The sequence below is a fragment of the Mytilus edulis genome, chromosome 7, assembly GCF_963676685.1.
Source record: "Mytilus edulis chromosome 7, xbMytEdul2.2, whole genome shotgun sequence".
NCBI classification, from domain to species: domain Eukaryota; kingdom Metazoa; phylum Mollusca; class Bivalvia; order Mytilida; family Mytilidae; genus Mytilus; species Mytilus edulis.
The window spans coordinates 14977276-14989001 of record NC_092350.1 but is presented as its reverse complement, the minus strand read 5'-3'; the positions used below and the strand labels follow the sequence as shown (position 1 = coordinate 14989001).

Genomic DNA, 11726 nt, shown 5'->3' with positions numbered 1-11726 from the left:
ACCATCTCATTTAATTTACGGAGTATAAACAATTTATATATAATATATGAAGCCATTTTTAAAATGTGGAAAAAACAACCCTGGAAAAACACAATACTCACAGTAAAAATTTATTAAGGTCTACTTGACAAGAATTTATAATCAACGTTTCAATGCTGAACCGTTTTTCATAAACAAGTGTTCTGTGTATATAGTTTTAGTTGAAGATCATAAGGAACATAGATTAAAAATACATTATCAAGTTATATAATTGACAAATGCTTAATACGTTTCGCCAAACTTCGTTTTGAGATATAATCATATCTTGAATTATAACAACTATACAAACATTGGTCAAAATTTGAGATTGAGCATCTGAAATTAAAGTTATTAATTCAAAATAAAAATATATGTATATCTATTCTAAAGTTCTAGTTTCGAAATTATTTATACATGACGTACACTCTATAAAGTTCGGGATAAAACATCAAATATTCGAAAAATCAATTTAAAGAAAAAGTTCTGTGTTTGAATCTTGAATTGTGGATCGAAAATAATCATTGTTCCTGGCTTCTTAGCTAGATCAGTAACATACATTACCTCAAGACTTGAGAGTCTGTGTATCACTAACAAAAAGCATAGAAGACGACAGCTTAAAGTGAATGTTGATAGCATATAAACTATAGAAAAGCTACAATGGCATATACGTTTGTGTTATAAACATGACTGAATTTTATAATTGCATGGATTAATTTAAACAAAACTGAACAATCTAAATAATGTTTGCTGCAATACCTACATTAAGATAGATTGGGGTCAAACGTTGAGGGCTAATATCTTTATAGAAAATCCTTAGGACGATCTGAAATTATCAGTATTCATGTCTTAAAGGGTGTTCTATTGATTAAAGAAGAAAACTAATAACATATGATTTTTTGGTGGTAGTGGGAAAAAGGGGCGGTAATAAAGTGTCCCTACAATTTTTTTCTTCATTTTTTGGCAAGAAATATAAGTTTCAGTTCATATGTTATCAATCAGATCAATAATATACCCCACTTCGGTAATTTTGTGCATTGTTGCTTTTGTTTGACTAGAACTTGTTCAAACAATTGTGACTTTCAATTTTGACTAATTCCCTCGAAGTTTACGAACACTGTAGCAGTTTGAAATTCGACCAACAAATGATTGAGATTACGAAACAGAAAATTTAAAGGTAAATAGAGATATTTAAAACTTTAATTTCAGTCAGAAGTAATTTTAGTAGTATACATTCATTGTTTGATGGGAAATAATACAAAACATTATTTTACATTTGAAAAGTTAGATAAGATAAACGAGATAGAGACACTTCTAACAATAAAAAAAAATCACATTCCAATTATCATAATCCTCATAAGCACCATCGCCTTTGACGTTGCCGTCGTAGCAGAAATAAAAATTTTCAACAATTGAATCAGCAATAATGTAACACACCAACTTGTAAAAGATACCTGACTTAAAATTTTGTAAATCAAACTCGCGTTCTGTCTATGGAAGAGTCATCAGTAAGGATCAAATACAAAAGGCCAAATAAAGCTCGGAATCGAAACTTATAACAGAAGTAAAACCTGACGGAAAATGAAGGAAAGTAAGCTCATATCTGGCATAACAGATATTTTATTTACAAAAAAAATGGTGCGTGTGAAGGTAGGCCGGACTCGTTAACAAATGTTTGATATCTACTGATATTGCTGGTATAATCCTATGTAACATTTTCAACAAAATCTTGCTAGACATGAGTACGTGAGAGCGCTAAGAAAACGAGGTGAACACCAAGGCTGATACATAAATGGACGGCTGGACGGACGTCAACCATATATATACTGTCGTCTGCATAGCAATTGAAGACAATTAACAAAGGACCTAATGATAACAACATAGATTTGATTTTGCTTCCTTTTCCGTGTGTTGTTGTACATACGATTTTCCAGGGAAGATTTGAATGCAGTGAATAATTGATTTGATAGTTGGTTTGTAACGCCACTATTATCAATCATGACTATGTTATTGGAGAGAACCACTGACCATCGGTACACAAACTTGCAATCATAGTCAATTAAGATAGTACTCAAACGCAACTGCCACCAGCGGGGTTTGAACTCACAACCTACATGATTTCTGTAAAGAATAAATCAGACCCAAATTCCCTAACATGTAATATGAAATGCGAATGCGGTTCTTTATATGCTTAATAGTCTAAGTTAATGATTTTGCTTAGAACATGAAATATATCTAAGAATACATGTTCATCGTCATACTTGAAGTCATTGGTGCTGCTGGTTAGTAAGCTGTGTGAGTTATATTTGTTATGGAGATGTAACCAAGCATAATTCACTAGCAATATCAAATATACATTTGAATTTCATATTTAGAATGACAGAATCCAATAAGCGTTTATCCTACAGCTAAGGGTTTTGCCATACATTGATCGTTTGTACGCAAAAAAGTAATAACGAGCTGTATGCAGAATTTCAAAGTTATTGCTTTGAATTTAATCATAAAACCGCAAATGAACCCTAGGGTTTTGGAAGTTTATTATTACTTTAATACTTTGATCTGTTGAGCTAAACGGCTGATGCACAACTCTTCAAGGAATGAAAACAAACATAGCTCGTAACTATCTATCGATTTATATAAAATATGGAAATATAAAGTATGATTGGAAATGGATTAACTTCCCACCAAAAGTACAACAATGAAATAAAATAATGTTCATCGTGTTGTGTTGTGACTGCTTTTTGATGCAGACTCTTGAAGAATATTTTTTTCAAATTGAAGTGGAAATCAATTTGGTTCATTTTAGATTTTGTAAAAATAAAAAATTAAATGATAAAATTGCTGAAGCGTAGGCAGACGATCTGTTAATATGAGTATATAACGAGGAAAGTCTTCACACGTGTTCTTCCATATATAGTTTTTATTATCTTACTGTAAACGTTTTCTTTCTAGCTTTAATTTCAATCGCCGTAGATTTCTTGTTTTAACTGCTTTTCAACTTCGTGTTTTATTTGGCTTTGCAATGTTTTATAAGAAAGAGCACAAGTGGTAAGTCTAGACGAAACATGCTTTCTATTAGCCTGGTATATATGATGAGATTTTAGAAGCACTAGGATGGTGGTTATCGAATATTAGAAAATTGTATGCAATAAAAATCTACTGAAAATGACCAGTTCAATAATATTTCATGTCAACACTATGTTATGACTACAAGGCTAAAATAACGAAACACCAACTAGCAGTGGAATCAATCTATTGGTTGTAAAGCCCCATTAACAATTCCAGGCTAACAAATGAAAGTAGTCTCAGTTACAATCATACCACATCTAATTATATTACTGTTTATTTTGCCGATGCTCTTTTCGTTTTAAAATATCAGACTAATCAATGGCTCTGTAATAAACGCGAAGTTGATAATTTGGAAAAGATGTTTAAAATACTGTTAAGGACATATATGCCTAGAAGAAATAAAAGAATAAAAGTTTGTTCTTCAAATAATTTGATTATGTTTGAGTTGGACCTCCAACGTTTTATATATAAGAGCTTAATCGAAGAGACTTTTTAGATCAATAGCGCGAAAAGCTGTAAAGTTTGTTTATGTTTCTTCTATATCGTCATGCATTTAATAAAAAAAATATTTGGAAAGTGTATGAAAAAAATAGTATTACACCGGGACTATGTTTGTAAATAACGAAAAACATACGACGATAACTGTGTTTTCGGACCTAAATTTCATTTCTCAAATCTTACAAACAAAATTTCCGTTAAATATAAAACATTTTCATTGTTATTTTGTTTTTGTAGTTTCCTATGACACAATATTTCGGGTTTGAAATGTTTTGATTCCAGCGCTACTTAAGAATGCATTGCAGACAATACGGGCGTCGTGCGTACGAAATATAATCTTGTCATCTTTGATGAGTGTTTACGAATAATGATCTTTTTAAGAGAATCGGGCATTCAGAATAAAGTAAAATTCTTAAATGTTACGCGAACTATGCGCGTAAAACACCAAACAGGTAATACAAGTATCACTACGAACATTTAATTATTTTTCTAATCATTAAAAGAGATAATTTGTACGTTTTGTGATGTATTATTTGATAAGCTTAATTTGAATTGAACTACACTTCTAAAAATCTGACAGCCATGTTTCTTTTGTAAAAGTATTTCGATAGTCAGGTCAACAGTTTATGACTCTTGTTGTTGCAGGTTTGTAAAAGTATATTAAATTGTGTATTTTCTAAAATCTTGATCAAAGTTTGATAACTCTATTTGAATTACATATTTCAACCTAGTATGACAGAACAATATCGTTCAAACAGGGATGGCGTTTTTTTCTATATTTCTTGGATCACAAAGACGATTCTGCTTATCTATTGTTTGGTTGTAATATATGTTTTCAGGCTTAGCGTTATTATATATATATATATATAACACAGATGTAATCTATTCGAACTGCCCTTTCCATGAAATCTTTCGTCAGCATTAAAAAAATGAACAGATATATATGAAATACATGTTTTGCCCTAATATTTTGTGGACAAGTCATCAGATTGTTTTTGAAGTAAATATAATTTGATAAAATAAAACACGTGGTCAAATGTCTTTGATCTAGCTTATTACTTTTAAATTTCACAAGTTCATGAATGCATCTTGTGCATTACACTAATATAAAGTTGTTAGGCTTAAAACGTGTTATTCAATCAAATGGTGTTTTGACATGCAAAAGAGGTACTAGAAATGGATAATTTTTGCTGAATATTTTAAATAGAGACCAGGAAACATTGTATACTTGAATAGTATTGTATTACAATATATCTTAATTATTGGAACGAGACATGTTTTTATAAGTTTATGTCAATAATTCATTATTTCATTATACAAAATGACGCCCATTAATTGCTTTGACCAAACAGCTCCACGAAATTAATCTTTTAAGTTCCTCTTAGTTTTTGGAAATATTTCCTATAGTAATGCATAAAACGAGTCAAAACGGTCAATGTATGTTTCCAATTCAACCTTTGGCTACCAAGGATACTAACGAAGTAAAAAAAAAATGCAAAAGTAATCGATGATTGTATTTGTATTAAGGTCAAGGATAAGTAAATTACAAGTGCATAGATTTTTTCTAAATTTAGAAGTCATTAAGTTATTGCAAATCTACATCAGGAAATGTAAAAAAAGGTATATATCACCGACTTCGTTTTCGAGAAAAGAAAACATTTTTTAAAATGGTCCTATAGGGCACTAAATTACATTGAATATATAGGGAAAATCAGTATTTTTCTTCCCGCAATATTCGGTTTTACCTATATTAAAAGGTAAATCATTCTCATTTATCTAAAACATCTATTTTTTTTCTTAAAAAAATGACCTATATCTATTCTGCATATTGAATTAGATATTCTTTTGCTTTGTTTGCGTAGGTAACATATAATATGTATACAAAGATAAAATAGAAGGTTAAAAACATTTAATTTCAAATTATTTTGGTTCAGTTCCTAGCATTATATATTTTAATCAGTGATAGATTAAGCTAATGCTATGTGATATATTTATTTCATTTCATGGAATTCTTATAAGTTATCATAGTTTCCGATTATAAAGGTCTTTGCTTTCAATATTCATCATCAAACTATATCCTGTAGACAAATTCCTTCTCATAATTTCTTCTTTGATTTTTTCTGTCGCCTTGACTCTTCAATCTTATATAGTAAATACCGAAATAAGGGAAGATCGTTCTTATCTTGAATCCAAGAAAGTCTTAATGAAAATTTCTCTAGTACTGAACTCCGGATCTTCTCAACAACTTTTGGATTTCGTTTTTCAATCAGCCTTTCGTAATTTTTCTGATCCAATACATATATATCTGTTTCTTGTATACAATTCACGGTATATGAATATGTATCTAAATCCATAGCAACTTCCAAATCACCTGAAAGTCATAAATTAAAAAGAATCATGGTAACCAGGATCAATTTTAATGTCCTCGATATTAATATAGTCACGCTTTTATGAATTTAAGGGAAAGTATAACAAAGAAGATGTAGTGTGATTGCCAATGAGACAACTCGTCACAAAAGACCAAATAATACAGAAACTAAAAATTATAGGTCATCGTACGGCATAAACAAAGGAGCAAATTCCATACCGAATAGTCAGTTATAAAAGGCCCCGTAATGACAAATGTAAACACCAAACGAGAAAACGAACGGCCTAGCTTATGTACGAAAAATTAACGAAAACCAATATATAACACAACAACGCACGAAAAATGCCTGGTTTCACATAGTTTAGCTAGATCTGTTTTCTAAACTTTACCGATGATTTTATGACTTTATGTGTTATCCACTCTTGGTTTCATTGCCAACATCATATTTGCACTTATTAAGACGTCCCACATATCTTAATTTCAACTAAAATGTAACGGGAGATAATCCAATTTGAACCGTTTTACATCGCCCGTTACGATTTTTAACATACAGTACAAGAAATCACATGGTCTTACCTATTAACTCCTGTGAACAAATTAAGCATAGTTCTATATGATGTTGATGTGGAGATCTTGTTCCACTTTTCTCCGTGTCTTGTGTAGACAGCTTATGAAGATTTGTTACCAAGGGTTTATACCCATCGTGCTTATTATGTGAATGTGTGTCAAGACCAAGTTCCCTATAAAACATAGATGACAATATATATCCTAATAATCAGTTCTTTTTCGTTGATTGGTTTTGCTTCTAATAACTTTAATACATACTTGTGAGAAATATATAATAGACCTATGCTTTGTTTGTTTTTGTTTGTTTATACGTTAATGAAGCAAACTACGTAATGTTTGACATCCTTGTGTATCGGTTTACTCTATCTTTTTTTTTAATTTTTTTTTTATATCAATAAAAATTTAAAGAAATTATCAAACTGTTAAGTGCACACCTACGTACGTACAATACACGAACGTTAAGAATATACAAATATAATAAGAAATTCTGATTTGTATGCTTGATTTGTTGAGAACTGTGTTCAAATCATTGGATCTACGATGAAAATAGCATTTGCCTTTTTTAAACAATCAAATATTACAAGAAAACTTGTTTACACTGGAATTCAAACAATCATACTATGAACTTACATTTCAACTTAACTAACCCGTAATTCTAGACCGGACATTTAATTGATTGATTAATATGTTATTCGATATGAAAATGATGTATATCAATGAAATTCTATCTCACACATATGTATATAGGAGAAAAAGAATTTAGAAGTAACGTAAGTTTATTCAACCCTATTCAAAGCAATGCTTTTTTTTTATGTTTTTGTCGTTCATCTACTTTTAATTGCACATGTTGCCACAATGGTATAGAAACTTAGGGGAGGACAGATATTAGCTAGCGCCATTATTGCAGATCTAATATTTTGTAATAAGACCAACATGACGGGTATCACTAGTAGACCAAAACACTGGTTCCTCTGAAGCAGCCATATTTTGCTACGATTCATGTTGCATAACGTTCGATTAACCAAGGATTTGTTTTCTGTTTTTTTTTTATATTTCTGTTGTTGTTTTCTTTCTATTGTCGTCTTGTGGTTTTTGCTTGTCTGTCGCTTTTTTTGCTGATGTTTTTGCAATATCATATTTTCATTTTTTGTTGCTGTTATCGGATTTTTCTATTAATTTTTCAAAAAAACTTTACGTTTTTTTCATGACATGTTTAGGTGTTTTGTTAATGTCTGCGGATAGAACGTACGAGGTTTAATATGACATTAGGTTATTAACAGTGCATAAACTCTTGTTACATTAAGATTAGGATTAGCAAGTGAATGATCGGTCTTCATACAAGGGGAAATTTGTAAATAGATATAGGAAGATGTGGTGTGAGTGCCAATGAGACAATTCTCAAACCAAATAACAAGTTACAAAAGTAAACCATTATAGGTCAATGTACGTTTTCTGACCATGAAAAAAGTCTTTAACTATCATAGTGTTTCATCGGAGTTCAATTTCTCGTAAAATTTGCATCTTCAGGTTAAGATCTGTAGAATACTGTTATAAGCATTTATGTGAACACACTTGAAAAGGCGAATGATGACCTGATTCAATGATTCATTGTATTATTATTATTTTACCTTCTTAATGATTCTCTGACCTGGTCTTTCTCCAACTCGTCGACATCTGGTAAAGGGTAATAATCTGGATATTGCATAGAATGCATGTGTGGGTCACAATAGAGTTTTGCCTGGCCACTGAAAAGATTAAGCACATGCAAATTTCATCAATGTTTTGAGAATTTTATCTAGTATGTCTGTTTGTTTTTCCCACACATTGTTGTTAATAAAATGAATTCCTATACGACTGTCATACAACTGAAAGGCTCAGCTATCTTAAAAAAAAAGAAGAGATTTAACCCACCATTTTCTACGTAAAGAAATGCTTGTACTAAGTCAGGAATATGACAAATGTTTGAGCTTTTGATTTTGTTATTTGATAAAGGACTTTTCGTTTTGGAATTTTCAAGCATTTGAAGCCGTTAATTTCTGTTACTTTACCTTGTTTGGCATTCTTTGTTGTTTGTACAACCGTAATTAATTGAACACGGATAGACTTCATATATATATAAGTGTGTATGCCCCATGCACATACGACATAAATGAAACCCATGAATGCGTCCATTTGCCTGTTATAAACCTTTACAGATGTGTTGTACGATGTTTACTTAAATATTTGCCAAAAGAAGGGGTGTGACCAATATAATGCTCTTTTACTTCAGATGGCAATGTAATAGATTTAACAGCACACCGGTCTATGGACTCATATTGTTTATTTTTTAAAATAAAACATTTCCTAGTTCTTTTCAAGAATGTTGTACTTCAATTTACAGATGCATGGAGAAATACCTTCAGGCTGAAATTTATTCATGTCTTTAGTTAATGTATTGATATCATTGGAGACAGTTGACTAAAATGTAGAGAAAAATCTACCAGTCTTAGAAATGTCGGATCACCAAGAATTCAATAGCAACTTGTATATATTCTAATCGTTTAACCTCTCAAAAACAAATGTTTGAATAGGTGCAAGTCTACTGCAAGTCAATTGACATTGCATAACTAGTATTTCATTAAGTGTTGAAGACTCTTAACGTGTCGTCTGTACATCCTCATATCATATATTAATCATGAACTCTTTTCAAAACAAATGAATAAACCTTACATGATCCGTTGACACGGATTCTCAATTCCATTAATTCGTTAAATCATTGAATTTGTCGTGTTTTTTTTAAGGATACCAATTGTTTAATCATTTGTTTTTCTCCAAACGGTGCATAATGTTATTTAGATAAACTAAACTATTCCACAGTGAACTTACTTTAATATAAATCGTAAACCATCAAATGGGGATCCTTGTTTGACGATATAGCTTTCAAAAGTTAATTTCTCCTTCCGTAAACTCATTGCCAATTGCCTCTTATCCTTTGGATGCCAGCCATCGAACAGGGGATTAGTTTCTACAAAGTGCTTCCGTTCTTCGAATTCCTTAGTGTGGAAAGAATGTATAGACCTGTTATATAACTCTCGGTCAATGACAATTAAGTCGGTTGTTTCATCTGCTATAATTGTTGCATTTCTTATACAATCTGGGTTAATAAGAGCAAGCTCCCCAAAGCTTTTACCAGAAACTGAAATAAAATATGTAGAATAAGATTTTTTTTAAATATGATATAATTAAAAAAAATATCAATATGTATATAAACTCATCATATATACCAGGAGTAAATTTTGTATATACGCCAGGCGCGTTTCGTCTAAAAAAGACTCATTAGTGACGCTCGAATCCAAAAAAGTTTAAAAGGCATGTAGCATATCAATCATCAATAGTAGCAATGGTTCTAAATAAGTATGAAATAAATTACGTATAAATCAATATTTGGCATTGGCTTTCATAATTTCGGGTCCTTAATGCACTTTGACTTCATTCTCTATTTGTCTTTTGAACTTTTTAATTCGAGTGTCACTCTGATGATGGATTTTTTGTGAACATAGCTAGTTAAAGGCATTCAGAAATGTTATTTTTGTTCAGATATATATTGCATTTCAGAAAACCAAATCTACATCACCTTTAGAACTTGGGAGAGCACTTAGACAATTAAATTTGTTTTTATTTGTACTTATTTGTTGGAAGAATTGGTGGTTGGTGAAGTTTGCTGTACTATACAATATTTCGTGAATTCCGGTTATCCTATCTGTGTATCACTATTCTTATGGAATATTTAATTTCGTAGTATTCATGATCTCTGCCGCAGACATATCATAAGGAAGTTAATCATGGATAGATGTGGTAAAAATCGATGAGACACAATCCTAAATTGAACAAAAGACACCTTGATATTTAGATAAGCCTGATGAAATATTCAGTGAAATATTTATGCAAATCCTTGCCTATTTTCCCAACATATTTTCCAAACTTAGATCGATTTAATTCTTTGGGTTTTCCCTCCTCTTTCTTTCCCTTGTCGTCTTGTTCTTCTGTCGATCCTCCTTCCTTCCGCTCATCTTCATACCCGGACGTAGTACTAATGTGGATAGACACAGATCCATTTAGAATTATAAAGAAACTGAAAAATATGGGGGAAAAAATGTGAGAATTTTCTGTAATTGCCATCAGTTGTATATATTACAGCTGTAGACTTTAATAATAAGGAGAAACAATCTAAACCATATTTTATAGATGATATTTCATCTCTTAAATTTCTGAACATTTGAAATTAATAAGCACTGAATGATGAGATAAATGTATGAATACAAGAATCTTTATAAAGCACTTATGCATCAATATACTTATTCGCAATTCACGTGTTTAAATAGTTTGTATTTAATTACATATGGAAAGAGGACCAACAATCAAACTACTATGGGGTGTTATTCGTCCGGGACTATCCGTGAAGGTTGTTAACAGGTCATTTCGAACGAATACTTTTATTTGATCTGTCTAGGGAAAAGGAGAGCATTATGTTATGAGAATACCGCGGCTGATTATGGTGATGATATATGTTTATCAAAAAACGAAGGACAACAATTAAAACTTCACATTTATACTTTCGTCTGAAGCGCTCTTCTGGATTGATCTGCATCAGGAACGCTAAAAGCAGAATATTCGAAAGCCAAGGATGTATAAGAACGGACACAGTTGAAGATTGATTGTAACCAAATGAATTGGAAAAATATCTATATCCGTCAACCTTGCTTGGTTACTTTGTGATTTTAAAGATTCAAAGGGTCAATTTTTGAAACGATGGTTATAAATCATGTCGGAACCGAAGTACTGACTAATGAGCTGATGATACCCGCGGGGTGGTAGTCCAACATCAAAGGATTCGACCCAGAGCTGTAAGAAATAAAACAACACATCAAACTTTGCAGTATCCGAAGAACTAACCAAAATACATACATATTAATTTTAACTTACCAGTCGCCTTTATCCCCCTGTTTGATAACCACAAAATCACGATCTACTGTCGTAAAGGAACAGTTTTTAATCAAATCGTGAATTATTTCTGAAAAATTGTAAAACAAACTCATGCATTAAACAAATTTTTTAAAAACATTGTCTATTGACCTTTTATAAGTGGTTATAAGTATCCAATTTTGTTACATAAATCCTATTTCAATACATTGAAGAAAAACATTTTTTTTGGCATCAGTTGAATTGTTTT

At 31.1% G+C, this 11726-nt stretch overlaps 1 protein-coding gene across 1 annotated transcript in view; it reads right to left on the bottom strand.

Annotated features, from left to right (window-relative positions):
- Window positions 1-5476: 5476 nt before the first annotated feature.
- The window catches only part of LOC139530026 (uncharacterized), a 31020-nt gene continuing 24770 nt past the window's right edge, over window positions 5477-11726 (bottom strand). The window contains exons 3-8 of the mRNA XM_071326062.1: window positions 11480-11567; window positions 10453-10628; window positions 9383-9692; window positions 8146-8262; window positions 6527-6690; window positions 5477-5953 (exon numbers count right to left, since the gene is read on the bottom strand). Of these exons, the coding sequence (XP_071182163.1) occupies window positions 5679-5953; window positions 6527-6690; window positions 8146-8262; window positions 9383-9692; window positions 10453-10628; window positions 11480-11567 (1130 nt within the window). The 3' untranslated portion in view covers window positions 5477-5678. The remainder of the gene's footprint in view (window positions 5954-6526; window positions 6691-8145; window positions 8263-9382; window positions 9693-10452; window positions 10629-11479; window positions 11568-11726) is intronic.